At 28.8% G+C, this 26250-nt stretch overlaps 1 protein-coding gene across 1 annotated transcript; it reads left to right on the plus strand.

Moving 5' to 3' along the window:
- Positions 1–1251: 1251 nt before the first annotated feature.
- LOC136085905 (uncharacterized) lies at positions 1252–9680 on the plus strand. Its single transcript, XM_065807754.1, has 8 exons — positions 1252–1506; positions 5203–5351; positions 5513–6173; positions 6352–6542; positions 6673–6826; positions 6948–7057; positions 7943–9239; positions 9427–9680. The coding sequence occupies exons 1-7, from the start codon at positions 1401–1403 to the stop codon at positions 8252–8254; spliced, it is 1683 nt and encodes a 560-aa protein (XP_065663826.1). The 5' UTR covers positions 1252–1400; the 3' UTR covers positions 8255–9239; positions 9427–9680.
- Positions 9681–26250: the final 16570 nt, after the last annotated feature.

Raw genomic sequence — 26250 nt, forward strand, 5'->3', positions numbered from 1 at the left:
AGGAAAAAAATTCCCTTATCTGTTTTTCCGTAAAATTTCTTTCGCGGTAGAATACTTTCTATAAAAAGTATTCCTTGATTTGAAGGAATTTTGAAGGAAACTTATTTCCTTTTGTCCGAATTAAGTAAATAATGCGGAATTAATTTAAGGAAATATTATTTTATAATAAAGGCGCTGATATCGTGTATGATAAAGGTTCCATAAGTCTTATGATAAGATATTTTTAATTAAGATATTATTTTCATCATAAGAATATATAATATATATTCTTATGTCATAAGAATATTATATTAATATAAGGAATCTATATCATAAAATATAATAATATTATATTAAGTTATGGAATCTATATCATACAATTATACTATTATTATTATAGTTTAAGTGATTACTGTATGTTCAATGCAAGGCTGGTTTGTGTAAGTAGGCTGTTGTGTAATGTAGGGTAATTGTTAAATATTCATGAATAATATATGAATGTTTCACAATTATACTTATATATACATAAATATATATATAATATATTATATATATATATATATATATATATATATATATATATATATATATATATATATATATATATATATATATATATATATATATGTATGTATGTATATATAAGTATAATTGTAAAACATTCATATATTATTCATGAATGTTTATCAATTAGCCTACATTACACAACAGCCATAAATATATATTATATATATATATATATATATATATATATATATATATATATATATATATATATATATATATATATATATATATATATATATATTATGTGAGTATATATATATATATATATATATATATATATATATATATATATATATATATATATATATATATATATATATATATATATATATTATGTGTGTATATATATATATATATATATATATATATATATATATATATATATATATATATATATATATATATATATATATATATATATATATATATATGTATTTATATATATTATATATATAACACTTATCTAACTTTTTCTTCAACTTTAAGTTTCACCATTGCTGGATCATCAGGAAGCAAAAAGCAGTTACGTTAATTAGTGAATCTACTAAAATTTTGGAGTTAATTTGGAAATTTCAATTAAGCTCTATTTTTCATTGAGAATTTTACTTTACATAAGTACCTTATATATTTAAATACTTTTGTAGGTGAATGTATATATATTTTTTTCATATTAGTTATAAATAGAAGTTTTTTACGTTATTAAAATACCTGATTTTGTCAGGAACTCTATTTATTAAACACAAATATTATTTTATTAATAGTATTAACTATTTTTTGTTATCGTAAATATTGTTGTTTTGAAAAATATATGGTTTTACGTTATATTGTAAATATTTATAGTTAGTTTAATTGTTATGGACAACTCTGTTTTGCTTATACACGTTTACAATCAAGATCGTTCAAAAAAAAAATTAATTCCATACAAACCTGAACAAGGTGTTGACGAGCTTTTGTCAACAGGTAATACTCTATACTATTGACAAAGTGCAGCAGCCTAAAACGGATTTTTTATCACTATTGAAAACAGTAAATACTAACTGTGTTTTGAAACTAACTAAAATAATATCTCCAGCAACAATTAGCCTATATTATATTATTTATTTATTACTATTGTTTTGCGGTAGAAAGAGGTTTAAGAGGTTATCAATTTCAGCTTTTTAAGGTCCATGCCAGACTGTATTTTTCCAGTGAAAGTAGTTAACTCTAAATAATTAAATCAGTTTAAATCTTGTATTTCTTTTTTAAGAGTAAATAGGGATAAAAACAACAAAAGCTTTAGCCTGTATTATTATCTCCAGTGGCAATTGTTTTTGACTTATTAGTTAAAATATGTTATAACAACTTCACTTAGCAGTCTGCATTATATTCAATTAGGTGTATATTTTGAGAACGCAGTGACAGTGATTCTAGTATGACATTGAATTGTTACCTGTGCCAAAAGTCCTTTGGGTCTGTTAATATAATGTTGTGGCACCTAAAACGTTTGCACACAGTTTCTCTCCATACTGATGTTCGATGTGGGCAAGGCGACTGTCCTAAAATATGTTCAAGTTTTCGTAATTTGAGAATACATATTGAAAAACATCATCAGAAATTATATGTAGGTGATTTTGCATCTGTACCATTCTCCTCTAGTCAATGTGATGATTGTGAAACAAATGAAATCCAAATACATGAAAAAACTATGGCTGATGTAGATTGTGATAATGTAAATGATGTAGTTTTTGCTGATCAAATAAGTATACAGGAAAGCATGCAGGGTTCTTTTATTGCATTTATTACTAAGTTGCAAGCACGCTCTAATGTTCTTTTGACAAATACCAAGTTTGTAACTGAGAATGTTCAGGAGTTGCTGCAAGATTCAACGCAGTTTACAATGCAGCGTATTCGATCTGTTTTTAAAGAACTAGGTATTGACGAAAATGTTTTCTGTGTACAAAATCTTTATAAAGATCTTGAAACAATGTCTACTTCTGTTGACAAAGTTGATACAGAACATAAACAACTTGCTTATTTAAAGCAGCAGCAGTTGTACATTGAGCCTCAACCCGTACCTCTAGGAGTCAGGAAATAGAGTCGTAAATCAGTTTTATCAGGCAATCGAGAAATGAAGAGTGTTGTAGATACTGCTCAATATGTTCCAATTGAAGTTTTATTAGCACGTATTATCATTGAATGCAAAAATACTTCTTTAAGTTTAAATTGTAATAGCCATGCCAGCAATGATGGAAACATTACAGATTACTTTGATACTAACACATACAAGAAACATCCTTTTTTCTCTAAATTTCCTGACGCTTTAGTTTTACATTTGTACATCGATGGATTTGAAACTACAAATCCACTTGGTCCACATATACAGATAAATAAAATGGAAGGTCTGTACATGATGGTGCGAAATTTACCTTCCAAGCTACTTTTAAAGGAAAGTTCTATTTTTCTTGTGGGTATGTGGTATGCCCAAGATGCTAAAGATAAAGCACTTACATATGATATTATTCTTGCTCCCCTAGTAAACACATTAATGAAGTTAGAATCGGATGACGGCATAGATGTATCTGTGTGTAATCAAACAATAAAAGTAAGAGCAGCATTAGCACTTTTCTCAGCTGATAATTTGGGGTACCATTCATTATTTGGCTTCTTAGAAAACTTCAATCCGCGCAAGTTCTGTAGATTGTGTGAGGCAACTAAAGATGAGAATCAAACAAAATTTTATGAGACTGATTATGTTAAACGCACTAAAGAGTCATATGATGAGTCGGTTAATTCATTAGGTCAACTTGGTTATAAAGAGTCTCATACCGGTATTAAACATGGATGCATTTTTAACAAATTAAAGTACTTTCATGTGACGGAGAATTTTGCGGTGGATGCAATGCATGATCTATTGGAAGGCATTATTCCTATTGAATTAAGTGATATTTTAGGCAAACTAAGTGATGGTGGATACATATCTCTAAACGAGTTTAATCTGTTATTGACAAAATCTAGTTTTGGTTCTTCAGATGTCAATAGTCGTCCCACAACTTTTTCATCTTTGACACATTTAAAAATGACTGCTTCTGAATGTTGGTGTCTATTGTGAAATCTGCCGTTTATAATAGGACACAATGTCCCACGTGACGAACCTCATTGGAATTTACTTTTATTGCTCATGGAAATTGTAGATATTGTTTTATCTCCACGGGTTAATGATGGTTTAGCAAGTAATTTGTCACATTTAATAGGTGAACATCATCAAACTTATCTCAATTTATTTCCTGAAAAGCGCTTAACACCCAAGCATCACTATTTGGTGCATTATCCTACAGCGCTCATAAGATGTGGTCCACCGTGTAGATATTGGTGCATGCGATTTGAATCTCGGCATAACTTTTTTAAACAAATTTCAAGAGGTTCTCATTGTTTCAAAAACATAGCGTTTTCATTAACAAAGCAATCTCAAATTGCACTAGCAAATGCTTTTCTTGCTCACTCTCTGTTCAGCAGTCACACTGTTATTGGGACAACGAAGGAGAAGATTGTATGCCAAATTGAACCATGTGACGTTTGCCAGTTTATGTGCAATAATTTTCTGTTATCCAAAACAGAAACAGTTCATGTTGCACAATGGATTGAGGTTGGTCATTACAGAATTGAAAAAAAAAGTGTAGTTGTGTGTGGTTTCTGTGATGGTATACCCGAGTTTGGTTACGTCGAATGCATTGTTTACCTTGGTAATATTGCATTTATGTTGTTAAGGCGGCTTACTGTTAACTACTTCGATAACCATTTTCATGGTTATGCAATTGACTACAATCCTTGCTCAAAGCTTTTTAGCACTCAAGTTGAAGAGTTGAAAGATCACATTCCATTAAACATTCATTCCACCTTTTATGAGGGTAAAAAATTAAAACTTGTTAGTCCCAGATATGTAATCTTTTAGTCAGCTATTTTTCTTTGTGCTATATCTTCTTTTTTCTTTACCTTAGCTGTTAAATCATGCTGACAATCAATTTTCTCATTTTTGTGCTTATGCAAATTATTTTGTGTTATTTTGTCAGCATATTAAAAAATATATAATGGAGATTTAAATCCAAATTTAAATAATCTTAATACAAAGGAAGATAGTGTACACTATCAATTTGAGCCTTTTAAGCATTAAAAAAAATTATCCATTCGTGTTTTTTTTACCAAATTCATAAGGAATTACAATTTCGGCGATAATGAGTCAACACTAAAAAAAGCTTTTCTTGCATAACAGTAAATGTAAATTACACTTATATTATTGTGTTTATTATTTTTCATTCTTCTACTATGACATCTTTTAGTATATTCAGAATCCACGATTCTGAATATATTTTCCTTTAAGTTATTTTGATTAGTTACATACTTTTGCCTTTCTTAATACGAAAATTTAGGCGCCATAAAATTCCCTCAATAATTTATTATGCTAAGGAACAATAGTAATAATTGTAATATTTCATTATTGACAATAAAAACATACCTAAAACAAAACAGCCAGGAAAGACTATACACAGCAAGAGGTAGACTAATTACAGCTGATCAGAGATTAAATGATTGAAATTAATTTGGTTAAACTTTTCTGACTTTTCTTTTTTACAAATTTAATTCGCTATGTACTAATAGGCTAATAGCTGCATTTTGTCTTAGTATGTCGGAAATTTGACATTGGTGCAGATAGCAGTCTAAAGTTTGTGTTGGATAGTGACGGATGTGAAATTGATCCTAATGATTTTCCAATAGTTTCAAGGTCTGATATGTCGGTGGTTATACTCAAACCAAGCAAATGCTGGAAAGAGGTATTATTTTGTATTTTATGTGACTGTGTACAAACATAATAATTTATGAGTATATTAATGTATGCTGGACAAAAAATGCAATGGCTCTGCAAAATCATTAATTGTTGTGCACTTTTACAACAATTTTGTGAATTGTTTTAATTTTACCATTGTTTGTCTAGAAAGTACAAGAATGTCAATCCATAACAAAGGACACATTATTGTCGAGAACTAATGTCAGCAATGAAGGTAGCAATATTTCGCAAGTGACTACTCCTACTACTCCATCTAGCGAGGCTAGTAACAGAGACATAACTGGTATCAATGAAAATACTCCTACTTCTTCTGCATCAGGCATATTATCCAATCAAATGTCTCTGGAGTCATTCTTGTTACAGCATACAAAAACTAAACACCACATGATAAAATTGAAAACTGGAACCTATGGAATATCTGAAAGACAAGCGATAACATATGTGACTGCTGCTAAAGTTATCGACTGTTACGGGAATTACCCGCCAAAAGATAAAATGAAAATGGTTAGCATATTTCTTGCCGGGATTACAGGTCTCAAACCGGAAGATTTCTTTGAACCAAAATCTCACAAGGGTTTTTTAGCTAAGTGCATTGAAAACGCACGCGCTAAACTTAGCAGCAATGAGAAACGATGGACATGGACTCCAAAAGAGGAAAGGGGTAAAGCTAGACAGACTTTGCAACAAAGTACTGCACCACTGTCTGATGCACTCTCTAGGAATTCATTGATAACTACAGTTCTACAAAATGATGAGTTTATTTTCACAGGTTGCTGTCGAGAATTGGAGGAGTGTGAATTCTGTGAAGGTTATTAGTATAATGTACTTAATTCAAAAATATGTTTTCTTTTTTTATTTGTTTTTGAATAACTGTTTAACTAATGAATATTGTGTAAACGCATTCATGTAGATTTGATTTTTTTTAAATATTATTTAGTACTACACATTGTGCTGTGTAAAACATAAAATTTAGCTTTGATTTACAGGTATAACAGGTGATGATTTAAAAATAGAAATGATCAAATTAGCAACCTTGTCGGTATCAGTTTTTGGTGAAGACCTTTTACTATCAGCGAAGAAAACGTTCTGCTACAGACGGAAAAAGATCGAAGAATGTCATCCATCATATTTAGAATGTGTACATCAAATACCATGTTACTTGTCTATGCCACAAATGGTTAATATTTTGTAAATAGATATTGAAAAGTAAATAAAACGGTTTTCAGTATATAAATTTATATTCACGTAAATATTTGTGTTTTTTCTTATTAGTGAGCTTATGATGTACAGATTTATTTAATGTTTAGCTGCTGCAAGATTTTCGTCGTATGTACCCTGATGCAGCTGATCGCTTTGTTGTGTGTATGGAAAATTTGATATCCTCTGTGCTACTTTATTGTTCCAAATCAACAGTTGAATACCTTCAAAAATGCAACACAGAGGGAATGATTGGAGGATCCAGTAAGTTAATATAAAAGTGGTATGAGTAGTGTTTTATGTTAATTTGAGGTTGACTGTTATTAATAGAGATAAATTGCTCATCTTTACTGTGAAATTAATCGACTTATTGCATTTTTTATAGATGGAAAGACTATAGCTACTGTGAAAGCATTGCTATACCTGTTGCCGATGACAGGAAAAAAGCGCCTGACGGCAAAGGAGTCGTTTGATTTGCTGATCGCATATGGGACGGTGAGCATTTTAGATGCATTGTTTTTTATTTTTAAAAAATGTCTTATGTATTTCTGCAATATTTTAATTTGTTGCTCTTTTTCTCTTTTAGTAAATAAATCTACAATTTGTCACATAAGAATTATAGTGTTCTATGTGACATTTTCAGGGATTATCTTTTTCCTAATATTCTAGGAATTCCGGATAATTTTTCTCATTTTTTTTCTGGATATTTAAAAAGTTTGCCGTAAATACAAATTTAAGTACCGTATTTTTAGATGCCCTTCCTTCATTATTGACAATATATGAAATTTATTATTATGCTATGAGTGGCTCTTAAAAAATACAACTTTAAAATAATGTTTAAATAAAAGGATTTGATATAATGTTTGATATTATACAGAGGAAATTAAGGGAAATTTTTTTATAAATTATGAGGAAATTAAGGGGAAAATCATTATGGATTTTTTCCGGATATTTTCCGCAAACAATTTTCCCGATTTTTAAAATATGACCTGGATGATCTATTTTTCTATGTTGTGAGAATTTAACTATCGATTTTTTATTGTTATAATGTATCATTATATTTATAAATAATACGTGGTTTTTGTTATTTATCTTTCATAATTAAGCTGTTAATATGATTTATATAATTTTTAATTGTTTTTTTAATTATACATTATTAATTAAACATTTTTATTAATAAATTATAACATAAAAAAAGCAGATAGTACCCTATAATTCTCATGCAACGAATTTTCTTATTAAGTTTTTATTTTGTCAAGTTAACTCTAACTTTGCACTAACTTAAATTAGTATTAATAGCACAAATTGTGAATATTTTAAATTTGTATATAATTGGAAATGTTATAATTTGCAATACATGTACTAATTGTTTATGTTTAGCCTGGCACTGGCAATTCTATAGATGTTCCACAAAACCTGGCTCATCCAAAGCTATACCTAGAGTATTCCTTGAACGATGAAGACAAGATCACTGGGAGAATTGTGTGCGACGGAAATGTTTGCTTGGCTGGATGTTCAATGGTGGAATGCTTGGATTACATGTTTAAGTTGTTTTGGATTTTCAATTTGGAGTATCCTAGCGGTTTAGAGATGTTTTTTAAATTTTTGCAATTTATAATATATAAGTTAACTTTTGGCAAAGAAAGAATGGTTGGGACTATCAATAGTGTAGCTCGTCTTTTTCAACTGTAGCAATACTAACTAGTGATCAGCACTGAAGGTGTATGAAAGTTGCTTTGTATGGTTAACAGTAGAGTATAGTTATAACTATAGAGTATAGAGTAGAGTATAGTTATATTCAACTATAGTTGAATATAAGTGTCAACAAAGTTGTACAATTGCTTCAGTTTTTTTCATTTTGTGTACTCATCATGCTGCAGTTATTACTTTTTATTGTATTTACTTGAATATTTAGTTGTTTAAGTTGCTTTATAAAATTCAGTGTATATGCTGCATTTATTACATTGTATTTACATTAATATTTGGTTATACAAGTGGTTTTGTGTGCTCTTGTTACAGTTATTACATTGTATCAACTTGAATATTTAGCAGTGTAAACAATTTTAAACTTATTTTCCTGCATTTTTTATTTGAGCATCTTTAAAATACTTTTTTAATAGTTATTGAACTTCTTGTGTTGGAATTTATTGGTAGCTTTTGCTTGGTATAATCAAAATATTATTCCAATTCTGGTGTTAAAATAGTAATGTATAAACAAAGGTTTATTGTATTTTCAGTTTTAGATGCGATGTATTAAATTATGTTACTATTTAACTTTTTAAAACTATATTTCTTTATTTAGCAACTTAATGCTAGTTTAGTAACTTTTACAAAATAAATGTTCACTATTTAATAAGTTGAGTATTATTTAATGTTTGAAGTAGTTTATGCAGCTTGATTGTTGGAGTATCAGTTGTACATATCTACAAGATCATTGTATATAAAGGAGTTAAGTTAAACTGTTAATATAGTTAAATAGTTAAGTTTAAACTGAACTTAGATTTTCAGGTTTCTGTGCTATTACTTTATGCTGTGCTAAATTTAAAATTGCGTTTAAATTTCTTTAATATTTGTTTTGTATGCAGCTTGATTGTTGGAGTATCAGTTGTACGTATCCACAAGATAATTTTATATAAAGGAGTTAGTAGTTAAGTTTAAACTAAACTTCGGTTTTCAGGTTTGTTATGCTTTTAATTTTTGCTGTATAATGATTAAAATTGCATTTAACGCTTTACATTCTACTTATTAATATTACAATAAATCTTTTTGTATTGAAATAGGTAATATTTCAAAACAAAAGGTAATAGGTAATATATATAGAAATTTTTAATTTAGCCAAGTACCCTTGTTTTTATTTTTCATAGATGTTCAGGTTACGACTCAGGTTACGGCTGCTATTAAAGCATTGATCTTTTTGTTACCGATGACTGGAAAAAAATGGTTAACAGCAAAAGAATTTAAACAGTACAAAATTGAACTATTAACTTTTGTTATAAAAGTTCATTATATAGTGTAGATTCACTTTTTAAACTGAACTAACAAATTTTGTTGTCCTGTATATATATGTTTATTATTGTTTAAAATGTAACTATGCCAATCTTAAGTTGTGATCTCGACATTTGTAAATTTTTACTGTGCACTATTTGTAGATTACAGTTATTAATATGTATATGTACTTTGTTGTTGTTTTTATCGATTATACGTTTTTCGAAAATAGATTTAAACTTACAATAATAATTACAGTAAGGAAGTTTTACTCTAACTGCTGTCTTAAAATAAAGAAATCTTTTTTTCAGTCTTGATCTTACCGAAAAAATATCACGTAAAATAATCAAATTTTGCCTTGAATGAATTTTTACTATTTTAAGAAAATTATTACTTATGGATTTCCTTATTTTAAGGGAAATAGTTTTAAGGAAAGAAATTTCCTTAAAAACAATTTTCCTTAGTTTAAGGAAATCTTTACCAGTGCTGTTTTTAGGGGATTATTTCCATAGTTTTTCCCTTAAAAATAAGGAAAGATTATTAAGGAAAGAATTTTCCTTAAAAACCAAATTCCTTAGTTTAAGGAAATCTTTACCAGTGCTGATTTTAGGGGATTATTTCCTTAATTTTTCCCTTAAAAATAAGGAAAGATTTTTTTGAGTGTAGGTAAATATTTTTATGCCTCAAAAGGTTTTCTTTGGGACATGACTTCATCCTAAGTGTTCTTAATAGAGAGTGGTGTCGATGTTTAATAAAAATCACCTTTCTAGTTCACACACAAAAAAAAGTGTTTTGAAAACTTCAACTTTCAAAATTTATGTTTTAGACGATTATGAGTGTCGGAAATGAAAAAATCATAATTACAAAAGCTCAAATTGTTGAGAAATAATTTGATTTTTTATAATGATGGTTGTACCTTTTTTTTTTTAAGTGTTTTACGCAGGAGTTTATAGATCTAAACATGGTTGCGTCAAAAAATATAACCTCCCTCTCTTCTCCTTTCCGTAAAAACACAAAAGCACAAACCCCCTTTTCCCCTCGGCGATAACGTTATAAATGGACGACCCAAATACTGTATTGTTTATCAGTTTAAACGGAAATTTGAGACTGTTGTCACAGCTGCATGTAGCTCTGTATTAAGTTCTATATACAGCTGTATCCATTTATCCTGATGGGGTTTCATTTCTCGGTGAATTTTTCTTGACGAGTGAATTCCTGAGACCAAAGTAAAATTGAGGGTTTTACAAGTAAATAATTGAATTCTCTTTATTGATTTTGGAAAAAGTTGCTTGTTCTCTTCGTTTTGAAAGAAATTTTCAAAACTCAGTCTTCTTATTTCCTAGTTTACAATTGCGTAACCATTGGAACTCACTAAAATAATGTTTTGGAACAACTAGTCCTTGGAGCAAAGGGTGTTTGCTGTGACTTTCTTGAAGATTTTCAGAGGTACTCCAAAATACAACGTGCAAGTACATTCTGTGTTTGTAAACTTTCTCCATTTCTGGGCTCTCTAAAAACTACCTGTAGTTATTATTCTAAAACTACCTGTGGTGAATGAAAGTTGCGCAACAACTTAGTTTAATAGTCAAGATCTAGTTTCCTTTTACTTCTTAGTCGTAGTTAAGACGCATTTGGTTATTCGTCTTCGAAAAAAAACCCAACAAAAAAAAGAGCATTATCTCATTTAAGAATCTAGAAAAACACGAAACTAACTGCAACAGTGATGTTACAACATCTGGAAAATGTATCAATTTCATTGTCTTTAGTTAAAAAACTTTCTATTTGTTGTATTAGTTTACAATCGTGTTTCGTAACAAAAGTTATGCTTTGTTGATAAAAGCACTTTCATAATGATCTTGCAACTTGTCTTGCAACGGCACGTAAAACATCATCCCAATTAAACTAACTTAGCTTCATACAATTTTATATTATGTTTAATTAAACTGTAAGCATACTTTGATTGGTGCTTAACGCTCACATTACGGTGTGTAGTTTAAGAATATTGACTGCCTTAATGTGAAAATATAGTTACAAAATATACGATATACATATATTTGCAATATAAATTATATACATATAATTACAAAATACTAATATCATATAAATTTTTTTTTGCAGGTTAATTTTTTTTTTTTAATTTTTTTTTTAGCAGGTTCATTTTATATGCAAGCATTTCAAAGCTAAAATTGTTTAAACATCTATAACGTAATATCTAATTTAGGATAACTTAGAAGCACTGGCACATTGGTATTAGTATCTTCGCCTTTCAAACGACTTTTCATCTTTTCAAACAGACCACGAAAAGACTCTTCTATACTACAAATAATATTTTCTTTATTTAACACCAAATTCCCATGTTCATCTGGTTCAAACATCTTAGATGCACAAGTATACAAACATTCATACAACTTATCAAAAAGGTTGTCATAACTTTGGAGAAAAGCTGGAACTTTCCAGTGTGGACCAGCATATATTCTCCTGTGAGAGCCTTTGTAAATAAGGTTTAGATCACTCTTAAAATACTCAATGGTGATCCTGCAAAGTTCACATGCGAGTCTTGTAGTAGCAATGTAGCAGCGTTTCTCAGACGGGTTTTCTTTACGTATTGCCCATAGTTATTCCAAAATAACAAGTTCTGCGTGCACTTTTTTGGATTCGGCAGAACTTTAATTTCTAAATCATTTGCTTTAAAACATGTTATGATTTTTATGCAATTACTTTGTAACTTTTCAAAGCAATAGAAAGTTTTACGAGATAAATTTTTTTTAACTCGTTATATTTTGTCACGTTCTTGTCTTTTAAAGCCTTTATAATACTGCCTATCTCTTTAACTGGGAATTCATCAAAATTAGTTTTCAGTTTTTTAATCTCTTTTGAGTATGTTTTATTATGAGCTACCATATAGCAATACAAATCAAAAGGACTCTTTCCAAGTTTTTCTCTGGTTTTTTCTGGTATTTTTTTTGGAAACCCATAATTGAAACATACATATAAATTCTCATCCTCTATGGTTGCACACACCTATCCAAAAATGGTCCCAACCTCAATTTTGAGGACCAAAAAAACGACCTATTGGACATTAATCTGCAAGGTCTCTTGTATCACCAGATGTAAAAATTAAAATCTAATCTCTATAGCCTAAGGAGAAAAACACATTTAAAGTTTTATAGCTCTTTGCGCTACTGATTGCACTTGGAGCTCCGTTGTAAATCTATTTTGTTTTTTTTTCACTTTTGGGTAATGGAGTTTTTAAAAAATATTAAAAACTCTTTACATGTATGTGTTGGCTATAACCTGACAAAAAATCAGCTCTTTAACACTTGTGGTTTGTGTACAGGGACCTAAAGTATAGAGTATAGCACTAAAACCTCTTCAAAAAGAGACAACAGATACTTAACGTTTTTATTATAACCTTATTATTGACTATGGAAGTTTCAAAATTTAATAGAATGATGCCTTGGCATGTATCTTTTAGGCAAAAAAAATAGGAGCAAGATATCTTTTATCTGTAAAAAGATATAGCTCTTAAAGTAGAAACCTCGCCTTTAAAAAAGCGGCCAAAATGTAGCAGTTTTTTGTGGTTTTTATGTCTTTTAAAGATTCAAAGTTACATTAAATAACTAATCTAGTAACAATATGAGGTGACTAGCGGATATGGGATTCTATGGTTGTTAGACATCACATCTGTGTGTATTTTGTCTGCAAAAAGAGTGCTTTTTTGACCTTGTTTGTACAAAAGTAGAAGCAAAAAACACGTTGAGAAATTTTTTTCTAGTTGTTCTGAATTTAAAACGCATAAAAACCTCTTTTTGTTTCAGTAGTTAAACCCACAGGTTTGCTTTGTTGTTTTTTCTAAACATTATTGACCAAATATTGGAAATACACACAATAATAACAACTTCTTTAATTTAAATAGGAAATATATATTTACTGAATTGGGTTTTAATAAGATATCAAACAGAAGAAAATCCCATATAACCTTAATCTCCCATTGAAAAAACACACACACACAGACATGAAATGATTTCCTTTAAAAAAAATTACTTTATGGTGTTGTTGTGATATTTATTACTTTTTCTTCAAATTGCTGTTGATATTTTTTTATTTAGTACTTGCAAAATAAGCTATACACTTCTGAAAAAATTTTTATAAACTTAATAAATATAGTTTTTAATATAAACAAAAATTTCAGACAAGAATATTTATTATCAACAAATTTTTTCTCAAGTATTTCTTGAATGAAATTCTAGAAATCATTGTTTAACTGTTAAAAAAAAAAAGAATTATTTAAAAAATCCAATTCAAAGATTCTTGCTGTTATAGTCAATAACACAATATAGTAACTGGCTTCCATAACTAGGGTGATCAGGGTTTCTTTTGTACCTTGCCCATTGAGCATTGAAGATTGAATGCAAGGTTTCTGTTAATTGCTCACTAAAAATGCCCAATGCCGAACCCTTTAGAGCAATAAATTCAGGAACATGGTAGAACACTGCATGGGTTTTTGGAGTGACTGAAAATGAGAGTTGAAGATATGAGTTTTTAAAGTCTTTGATATGTTGAACATATGCAGTATTTAATGTCTTTCCAAAACAGGAGCTAACAACACTTTTAAAATGTTGGAATGTTTTTACAAAACCAAGCATGTGTTCTGCTTTTTCGCTTTCAACAATTCTTTGCAAAACATCTATGTTCTTCAAAAGCTTATGACAATCATTTCCAACAAACTCTCCACCATGATAATGTTGCAATTTCAATTTGAGAAGTAATGGCCAATCTTTGCCTTTAGGCCATATCTTTAGCATTGATTTTTAAAGATGATTTACAATTCCAAGGAGAAGATGAAGTTCCATTGGGGGAATAAACTCAATAACTTGTTTGACATCTTCTTGGTCAAACAATGGATTATGAACAACATTATGAAAATCTTTTGCGCACATTTTTCCATTCCCTTTCTCAATGAATGCTTTGTATTGCATCTTGATGGATCTGAAGTTTCTTGGAGTTCCCTGTTCTTTGAGGTCATCAGATTTAACATCACACCAACAGCAAGGGTGTTTGCTTGAGTGAGACTGAATGCCACAAATAATATTGGCTAACTTCTTGTCACATGCAATAATGAAAGGCACATCAATTTTCCCAATTAAACTTAAAATTTTTTTGATATTTTCATAAGTTTCTGAAACATTTTCAGCAACAGCAACAAGTAGCTGACGCTTGGCACTTGTTTCTTTCCCATGTTTTACAGTCAGTAAGCTTTTGTCTTTTGAGGCTGAAGTTTTTGTGACATTTCGACATCCAACATTGGAGATAACACTTAAGCTGAACTTTAAAAAAGATCCTCCACCATCAATACCTAGTTTGATGAGAGGCGATGAAGTGATTGCTCTAACACTGAGAATTGAGTAATAAAAATCTCCTAAACTCTTGCAATGAACAACATCCACCAAATCTTCAGTTTTTGTTGATGGCTTTGTAAGCGAGATTTTAGAAACTTTGAATAAACCTTCAACTTTTCGACCAGCCATTGTAAAATTTTCCCTAAATTTTGTTTCAACAATTTTTGAATTTGTAGTCTTGTTTAATGTTACAGCCAGTTTTTCATCTTTTTATTTGAAAGACCAGTATTGATTTGAACTTGAACCATGCCCAAAGTAGTTAGAGAAGGTCTTGATATGCACTGAGCTCTGGAGGTACCTGGAGTAATAGTTAATGCTTTACCACTTTCTCTGCTCAACCTAATTGTGCCCTGTGGAGAGGATACCTTTTGAGTTATTACAGAGGACGCAAATTTTTCAGCAGTTCTTGAATCAGTTGCTTTCATTTTCTTACTTTTCATACTTGGTGGTTTGTGAACAAACATGTGTTATTCCTCTTTTGACTACACTGAGACAGTTTGAGCATAGTTTATCAAAGCTACTTGATGTTTCTTTCAAATCTTGATTGGTTAAAAAAGTGAGCTTTGTAGAATGTCCTTTTAGTTTGCCAACTTGGCAAATTAAACAATTACAAGAATCCAATCTTCTGGTCTTTGGTCTAACAATCACTTTGTTATAGTCATGAGGCTTGGGAAGAGCCAAGTTTCTATCACCCTTGCCATGCTTTTGTACAATCGCTCTGCAGGAATTGCATATGCCCAATGGAACTCTATCATCCTTAAAGTCAATAGAATTTCCAGAAAAAATATCTAGTATCCTTTCCTTGATGAAATCAGTAATATGTCTGTCACATTTTGAAAAACAAAAAAAGCATACAGATTGCCGACAATCATGATGAGTTTTTCTTTTAGATGGCATTACATGGGGTTAAAAAAACCCCATGATCTTTGAAAAACAATTTCAGTACAAGCTTGTGTTGATCAAAAATCTTTTTAGTTGTTTAGGTTTTGATTACTTTGAAGTTGCGGCTTTTGTAATTACTTAAAAGTAATTACTTTGAAGTTGTGGCTTTTGATTTTTAAATAGTAGAAACAAACTTGGTCAGAGCAATAAAAGATAGGAGGTCTAGGAGATACTTCAAAACAAAAAAAAAAAGCACAACAAGGTTATGCATTTTTGATTTATATAAAAAAAACTTGATTCTAACATTAATACTGAAATTATTTTATAAATTACCAACTAATTTTGAATTTACAATTTAAACATAATTTTTACAATATGAAAAAAGTTGTTATTATATCCAATTAATTATTTTAGCCCAAATAATTTATTTTTTTTAATTTTTTTTTTTCTTCTAGCGCTTTAGTTTGTCTAAAATCAAACAAAGTTAAATTTTTTTAAATTACTTAAGTTTAGATATAAAATTTTGCTTTATAGTTGATAAGCCGTATTTTGGTATAAAATGACGCTGCTCTCAATGAAGATAAAACATTAAATTGAGAAAGCAACTTTTTCAAACGAGTTTTAAGTTATATGTTTAATTTCTAACCAGTCATATGTCTGCAAACATATTAAAGGTCGAAAAAAATTTGTTATTTCAAGTTTAAAATCTGTTTTTTCCATTTTATATGAAAGTTTTTATTAATATGAGTGTGAAGAACACGCAAATTGACATACGACTAGTTAGACTTTTAAAGTTGAACCTTTTAAGGTTTATTTAAAAGTCTAAGCTCAAAATTTAAACATTACTGTGATGTGAACACCCCTGTTTTTTAATGCCATAAAACTATTAAACTAAAATTCCGGTCTTTAAATTACCATAGATTAATATATATATTTTATTTGAATATATTTATTTATTTTTATTTTTTTTTGTAGAAAATATGTATACATATTTTCTTACTCCATCGCAAAAGATATGTTGAATTTTAAATAATATATATAGATATTGTTTAAACTTAACATATCTTTTAGAGCTTAACATATATTGTTTATAAACAAATGTTGCAGACCGGAAAAAAAATATGTTTGTTATCACCGAGAACAAACAAGACATATAAGTTTGAGAACTTGCATTAACAGCGTTGAGTATGTGATTTTTGCTCCTACTTTTGTACAAACAAGGTCAAAAAAAGCACTCTTTTTGCAGACAAAATACACACAGATGTGATGTCTAACAACCATAGAATCCCATATCCGCTAGTCACCTCATATTGTTACTAGATTAGTTATTTAATGTAACTTTGAATCTTTAAAAGACATAAAAACCACAAAAAACTGCTACATTTTGGCCGCTTTTTTAAAGGCGAGGTTTCTACTTTAAGAGCTATATCTTTTTACAGATAAAAGATATCTTGCTCCTATTTTTTTTGCCTAAAAGATACATGCCAAGACATCATTCTATTAAATTTTGAAACTTCCATAGTCAATAATAAGGTTATAATAAAAACGTTAAGTATCTGTTGTCTCTTTTTGAAGAGGTTTTAGTGCTATACTCTATACTTTAGGTCCCTGTACACAAACAACAAGTGTTAAAGAGCTGATTTTTTGTCAGGTTATAGCCAACACATATATGTAAAGAGTTTTTGATATTTTTTAAAACTCCATGACCTTAAAAGTGAAAATAAAACAAAATAGATTTACAACGGAGCTCCAAGTGCAATCAGTAGCGCAAAGAGCTATAAAACTTTAAATGTGTTTTTCTCCTAAGGCTATAGAGATTAGATTTTAATTTTTACATCTGGTGATACAAGAGACCTTGCAGATTAATGTCCAATAGGTCGTTTTTTTGGTCCTCAAAATTGAGGTTGGGACCATTTTTGGATAGGTGTGCTATACAGACTCAGAATAGGCAGAAATTTGCGCAATCTGATTCGCTGATTTTGAAAGAGAGGCTTTTGCGCGTATGTTTAAATCAAAACAAATGTCAAAAAACGTATTAAATAATAAAAGTGAATTTGAGTAACTTCATAAAAAACCAAATAATAATAGCAAAAAAAATTATGATTTTTCTATCCAATTTTGTGAAATATAGTACAAATACTTATACAAACCCTCACAACTCAAACATCCGTGATTTTCAGAATTTTTCTTAAAAATAGAGATTTAAAAAAATTAGTTTGTTTTTCTAATTATTTTTATAATTCTAAGATATAAAAAAGACAACCATTTTAACAAACTATAAACCAGATGGTGAAACTTGACTATGCTGTGATTCTCATACGATATATTTTTTAAAACAGTTTTAAAATTTACATACTAATATCAATAGACTATTATTAACTTGGTATAATTTTTTTTCAAATTAAGTTCCCATTTATCCAATCATTTAGCAAGAAAAGTATTTTGATAAAATAGCCTAATTTCTTTTAAGAACTTTACACTTATTACTCCCATATATAAATTATATACAACACTAAAAAAGTTTGAGAATATTGCTTATTGATTGTTATAGCTAGCCCAGATGATTTGCAACACTCTTAAATTAAAAGCAATTGTAAGCAAGAGCGAATTTAGATATCCTTTGGTATTGTATAGTAATAAAAGATCACAAAGCATTGTAGCATAATAAGCTATTAGAAAAAATCTATAACCTGATGTCCACAAGTGTATTTTGATATAGTAAACTGATTACCAAAAGCAATAAATCTCAACTTAACACACCTTTATGAAAAACTAAGTGTAAAAAGGTAGAAACAAGAAAGATTGCAAACGTGCAAGTTCATGTTGTTGTTTATTTCAATTTCAAAACTTAATACATGTTTGTTGATATATAGCTTTTAACCTGAACAAAATACTCGTTATTGTATTCTATAATTAATATAAAATGTGTATCCTTTAGTAGCAACTGATGGTAAATAATATTAAATAAAGCAGCAAACTTTGATAAACTTTATATATTTATAATGCTAATAATTTATTTTACATTATATACTCCAGAAGAAAAAAAAAATGTCTGCTCTAAAAAAATTAGAAAAAAAATCTTAAATAAAATGTACTTCATATTTACAAATTTTATTCATAGTTTTATTATGTAATTTTTAATATAACCAATAAAAACAAGTGTTCTTTTTTTAAATTTCTGTGAATATCTCTTGTTTATTAATATAAAAACAGAGATGGTTTATGTTTTATTTTGATGTAATATTAATAACTTTTTTTGAAAACTTGCTACTTCAAATGTAAAAGCTAATTTTGATGAAGTTATTTTTATTACAAAAATTGCCATAATTCACCTTTATTTGGTTAAATTTTTTGACTTTAATACTCAGTAAAGTTTTAATGTTCAATGAAAAAACAAATATCACTTTTTTTGTTAAATTTTGCAATAGATTTTTATCCAATTTATTATTCAAATTATTTCCATTAGATTAATATCCAATTTTCATCCTATATAATATATATAAAGAAAAATATTGATGTACGCCTTATCAGCCTTCTCAAAATTTAGGTTGAACAGTAACTTCTTCAGGGTTCATAGATTTATATGGAATATGTAAGCTAATTTGGCAAAACATCTGTAAAAATTTTCTTTTTCCAAAATTTTAAATGTTAAACTGTTTATAATTAACAAGTTGGTATAAAGATGCAGTAACAAGCTTAGAACAACCTCTACCTCAGCTTAAAATTTGTACTTTTCATATTTTAAGTACTTTACCAGAAGTCTGGTGCAATTGCATATAAACTTTGTATCGAGCATGCTTTATAGAACACGGACATTATATTTGATGAGAAACACATTTAGAAATCTTGCAAAATTGCACACATGCAAATTCAAGTGAAATATTTCAAGAGTTTATACATACAAAAAACATTTTATAATAGCTTTTTTTTTGATAATTTTCTTTTCTTTTTTTTATTACTCTTTTTTCATTAAAACGATTGATTTTAACCACTTAGTTTAGTTTTTAAATCTTTTTTTTTTCAATTACTGCAATACAAAAATGCCACAATCATTTGCCATAATCTACTTTTATTTATGCCATAATCCACTTTTATTTGGTTAACTTATTTGACTTCAATACTTTTTCTTGCTTTTAATGTCAGTGTTTATATGAAACTGTACAAAAGTTACTGTTCTGTAGACAAACATAAATATCACTTCTTTTGTTAAATTTTCAAATATTTTATAACTTAATGCAGCCTGCCAAAATTTTTATAAATTTTAAAAATGTTTTTAATGGTTTAACACGATGTTTTATTAAAGTTACGTAATAAAAAAATATATCAGCCTCCTCCAAACTATGGTTGAAACAAAGCATGAAAACAAAATCTCCTCAGAGCTCATATATTGACATGGAACATGTAAACTAGTTTTGCAATTAGTACAAATTTTCTTTTTTAAAAAACTCTAATTTTCAACTCTTTATAATAAACATGTAAATTAGTTTATAAAAAAACTTCTTTACCAGTAGTCACGTAAAACTGCATATAAACTTTGTATGCTAAAGTGCTTCACTATTAGTATCGTACAACATACTTATATAAACTATGTATTTGAGAATGCTTTAAGGCCAAGGACATATTTTAAGAGAAACACATTTGTAGATTTTATCAAATTTACTTCAACACATTTTTTTTTTCGTTTCTTAAAATTAACAATAGATAAAATCTTCATCACCAAGATAAACTTTATTGAAATTTTTACGAGTGAAAATTCTCTTGTACAAATAGATTTTGATACATTTTAAATATTCTGAAGAGTACTCAAATAAAATGAATTTCCTGTGTTAATAGTAACACATGACTTGTATTGATAAACTTAGTATATCATACTTTGAAATTTATTTCAAAAATCTGTTTGTTTTGATTTTAATTATATTTTTCAACAAAATCGCACTTGCCTGTCTTTTAAAATCAGCGAATCAGATTGCTCATTTTTCTGCCTATTCTGAGCTTGTATAGGGGGGTTTCAAAATATGCGACCGGGTCGCTGATACAAATTTCAACATAAAACGGTTGAACAATGAAAACGGTCTTTGTTTTCAGACTATATATTACTATTATTTTATACAGATTATATAGGTTGTGTCTAGATCATATCCCACTCGCAACGATTATTTTTATTTTATATTTTAAAAAGCAAGAGAGATAAAAGTTAAAATAGCAAGTTAGATAAAAGCAATATTCAATCTTTATAACTTACTGTTAGCGAAAAAATTCGCCTTTGAGAACTTCGATTATAGAAATGGATAAAAAAACTTTTTTTTTAAAAAAAAGACTTTTTAGTTTTATAGTTAATAACCCAAGTATAAAATTTTTTATATTTATATTTTGAAATATTAAAGTTTTTTTAATAATTAGTGTATAATGTGTCTTTAACAAAATGTGCTTCTTTTGAGTACATGCTTTTTAAAAATACTTTAGAATATTACCGTTATTATTGTTATTTAGCCTTGGCGAGCGAGTAAGAAAAAACACCCCTGCGTCGCGAAAGGGTTTAATTCTTCTATTCAAAAAATTCTTAAAGTACCTACAGTAACTTTGATAATGGAGCTGACTTTGATAATTTTGCTTGTTAATTACACAAGTATTGGCCTAAAAAGATAATTGTAAATTTTTTTTCTGGTACATAATTGTACATAATATTCTGTGTATATTTTAGAAACTCTAATGATTGTGAATTGATTATAACTCGTGCAAATGTGTTTGGGTTAACTTGACTAAAACAACAAAACAGCAATTTTTATTTTTAAATGTAGGTGTTTACCTACATATTTAACTAAAGGACATTACTACTAGTGTTCGCATTATTTAAAAAATGCTAATTATGATTATTTGTGTTCTATAAGGATGCTCTAGATAAATTAAATTGCTATGTTTACCCTAACTTGATACATTAACATTAAAAATATTTTATTTTTTTGTCCATTCTGTTTTGATAACCCAATTTATTTTCTAAATTGATAATTTTGCTAGTGAAATGTCATAAATATGTTTGTATATTGTGTTATAATTTAGCAAAACTCCAAAAAACTATCAATAACAATTGTAAGGAAGGTTAAATTAGTTAATAAGCAATTATAAAATTAATAGGATATCAAAGTCAGCCTCAACGAAGGTGTGAGATTGATAGCATTTTGAAGCTAAAAAAAAAATAGAAAGACAAAAAAAAATAATTTAAGTTTTGGAATGTTACATATAAAAAAAAGATAAAATAAAAGTTTTTTTTGGCGTAACCAAAAAGATATTAGCAAAAATAAACTAACACCCTGCTTTATGGTAATCAATTGCACATACGTATCATTCCGTTTAAAATTCAATTTTATTCATCAGTTATAACAGGTAATTTCAGTATAATAGTCAAAACAGAGTAAATTATTTAATGCAAAGGGGAGAAGGCTATTGCTCTAGCACACACTAGTCCTTAAATCCGACCTTTTTACAACGACTAACTCGACTACCGTCCATACAATGTGTTCTTAAATGACAAATAATTGTTTGCCTAAAAAAAAAGATTTAGGCAAACATGCAAATCCAAAAAAGTAAATTTCTGCAGAAATTAGGGAGAATTTAAAATTGTAAAATATTTAGTTTATACTTTAATCCGTTTTTTTTAACTCTGTTAGCATTTTTATTTTATCGCTATTCGTATATATATATATATATATATATATATATATATATATATATATATATATATATATAATATATATATATATATATATATATATATATATATATATATATATATATATATATATATATATATATATATATATATATATATACGCTTACACAGTTATGAAAATGTTAATTCCGACACAAAATCGTGTAAATACAAACGTGTAATGTTTTATTCAAGCATACGACTAATACAGTACAAATTGCTTTCAGTTTTTATTGACATCTAGAGCACTTCCAACTTCTATTGACATAATTATTATTCTTGAATATATTTGTTGGTATCTTTTGGCATTTTTTATGGTACTATTCATTACAGTTTGAGCATTGTGCCATGAATAGGCCTTTGTCCGTCTCGACGTCAGAATCAAAGAAACACAAAATGAACAGAAAATGTCTTGAAGTATCATCTTTTGTCTTCCTCGTTTAGTTCGTTTACTGAATGAAACTTGTGGAAACTGACTCATTAAATTTAGACGAAAGCAATCAATTAGATGTGCCCGCATTTTATTTAGATCATAATTTGAATCCACTGGATTTTTTCCAAAAAGAATATCAGCTGCATATGCTATCGCAAATAAACCACAATCTGAATCATTTTCTTGCTGTTGCGTAGGCTGGACTAAAATACGTAGCGTGAATTCACTGCAGTTCACAACATGACAAATTTGTTTAATTGCAGTATGGTGTAGAAGATTACATGATAAAGAGTCAAAAACTTTAATATTACTGGGTGTTTCAGCCGAAAATGTTATCCAATGGTTGTTGCTATAGATAATTCGTACCCTGGTCGACTTCAGTTTTGACATTTTTAACAAAGGACCTAATCCAGTATCTTCCAAGCCTTCCGCATAAGGAAATTGTTTGTGAAGCAAAAGTTAGGCATGGTTTATTTCACTACAGGTCAACCAATCACCAGTTTGTATTATTTTTTCCATGTTGGAGTCAAAATTTGAATTAAATCGATAAAACTTAGGTTCTGAACTCCCTTGTTTTATTTGAGTAATTGTCACATCTTTCTCTTCAGTTTCTATCTGAATTTCGGCCCGTTGTGTTTCTTCTTCGCAAAGTTCAAATGTAATATCCTCTTGATCAGAGGTGTCAGTATTAAGCTCTAGATTTGCTCTGTAACATTGCTTCATCATGTCCGCTGTCTTTCCAAACCTTCCACTAAATGGATGTTTCCTTTTTCTGGAGAATAAAGTTTCAGAATACAAATTACTTTTTGATTTCAAAATAATTTTCGATGTTAAAGTGGTTTTCGATTTCAATTTTTTTAATGGAGAGTTTCTTTTTATTAGCCCTGTTGATTGACTGACATTTTGTATTACTAAAGCTGTAATGGTATCTAGGTCTGTGTTCATATGATTCAAAACTTTTTCATCTTTCACAAAATATGTTAAATCCATTAGTCTTAAATTTAGAGCGGTAGTCAATTTGATGACATTTTGAAATCGACTTGTGTGTTTTAAAGTCGTTCACGTATTGCTTTTCAATTAGCTTCTTACCCTTATCAATAGTATCAAAATTGTTGATTGGTAATTCAAAACTATTGTTGTATTTAGAAATATTATTTTTTGATTCGTCTATGTGTTGTTCGTTTTTGTTTTCTGCTAGATTTTCATTCCATTCAGTGTCTTTCTTTATTGCGTGAGCAAAAATTCCAGGATCCAGAACATACCAACTATGATTAAGAAACTTGGTAAAAAGATTTTCAAATGTAGACATTCCAGATTTAAAAACAGCAAAAAAAGTGTTTACAAATAACTCTATGTCGACGATAATCTGAGCATGAACAGGAACAAAATTTATCTTCATTACCTATACACACAATATATTTTTTACAGTCGTTAGTTTTAAGTTCGGAACTATTGACAGCGAATGTTATCTGATCTATTCTTGTAACTGAATTCACCATTGCAGATGTTACTTTGCTGTCGTTGGTCAATAAAATGTTAACGAGCTGCTTTGGGCGATTTCGGAAATATAACGGCACTCCGTCATTATATTTTTTATAACTTTCGCTGTACCGTACATTTAACTCCACGTATTTACGATAATGCTTTGGTATGAAGTGTTCGATAACGACGGTAAGCATTTTACTGAGTGAACAAGATTTATAGTTTGCAAGGTTATCGTACATTAAGAACAAAAAAAAACAAAAATATAAAAAATATAATGTTTAGTATCAAAAAAACATATCCTTGTAAAAAAACACCTTGTTATAATTTGATAATTTAATTATATACGCAAACTTACCATTTTAGAAGTTTTCCTTTACAGAATTCCCAGAATAAGAAATCAAACGTAGCTTTTCGACAGTCTTCGATATTTTCGGAATGTGCTATACGACGCAAATATATTTTTACATGTTGGGCAATATTTTGCACTCCATTATCAGACTTGGAAATCCAACCATGATTGTGCCATGATTGCTCATGATCAAAGTCACATAAGTACACTTTGATGTTAGGGAAAACTGATTCTAGGGAAGAAATCTCTTCTTCATCGAAATCAACCATTTTCTACTGTTTGAGCTTCGATGCGCTTTTTCAAACCCTCAAACTTTATGTCACCCCATTTGCACCATTTATCTTTTATGATCTGTTCAACATTTATTTGGTCTACTTTAGTATATTGATTTTTCAGCTTTTCGGAATTAATAATATTTCTAATTTTCTTTCGAGAAGGCGTATATCGACGTCGTTGAAAGTCAGTGTCACAATACTTTGGCAAAATAACTAGATTTACATTTCCTTCAGCTCTACTTTCCCTAGTAAATCCCTTATGCCCTTACAACTATTTCTTATTTGTTCTCGTAAAAAATCATCAACTCGTTTATCTAACGGTTCTATCAAACCAGCTGCTTAACCAATGTTATGATTTTTATGCGGTTCAGTAGGCCATTTTAGCAAATAAACAAGTTAGCCGATTTGAGGAGAATCTTTAGATCTTACTACTTCAAACTGCTCTTTTAACTGCCGTCCCGCGTTAGTTCGATTATATGTATTATTTTGTTTAATTTCATTAAAAATCATGATTTTTTTAACAGAAAAAGACACAGGACAATCCATTTTTTTTGTCGGTTGCGTGTACTTACGTGATTTTTTGTACACGCGATCCTTCATACGTAGAGCATCGTTTTCCATTCGGTATAGTTCCTTTTTCTTAGTATCGATATCTTTTCCTTGATGGCAATAATATATTCGCTTTCCAAGCAATATATAAGGGTGTCCACTGTACGGGATTGGTAGTCGATCGTTTGCACCACAAAATTTCCAGCATGGTTTTGGTAAATTCTTCGAGGAATTCAAAATGTCACTAAGTGAAACTAAACAGAATAAATCAAAACAATAAACAAAATTGTTGGATGCGATCTATGCTGATTCCCACTCCGCTAATATAAGTAACTTAAGAACAAAATATAATTATTTAATGAATTGTGTGACATACCTACGCGTCAATATGTATTAACTTTATTTCAATCTTATGCACATTACACTTACAAAAAAAGTTATTAATGTTATTAATTAAAGCTTACCATATTTGGAAAAATCTTTTGATTCCTTAGTGATGCGATACTTTGTAATCGTGTCTTCTTCGTATGTTAGTATAGCATCTGACAATGAATTGTAGCTCATAAACTGGAAAACATCTAAATAAAGTAAAAAATTATATCTGACCTTTTTGAATTATGGAATG

The sequence above is a fragment of the Hydra vulgaris genome, chromosome 10 (assembly GCF_038396675.1).
Source record: "Hydra vulgaris chromosome 10, alternate assembly HydraT2T_AEP".
Taxonomy (NCBI): domain Eukaryota; kingdom Metazoa; phylum Cnidaria; class Hydrozoa; order Anthoathecata; family Hydridae; genus Hydra; species Hydra vulgaris.

Bases quoted from the DNA above. Each gene is read 5' to 3' on its own strand.
- LOC136085905 (XM_065807754.1), top strand. From the start codon at position 1,401: ATGGACAACTCTGTTTTGCTTATACACGTTTACAATCAAGATCGTTCA. The intron at 6,543-6,672 runs GTTAATATTTTG...TTTAATGTTTAG, and splicing joins ACTTGTCTATGCCACAAATG to CTGCTGCAAGATTTTCGTCG. The intron at 7,058-7,942 runs GTGAGCATTTTA...GTTTATGTTTAG, and splicing joins TGCTGATCGCATATGGGACG to CCTGGCACTGGCAATTCTAT.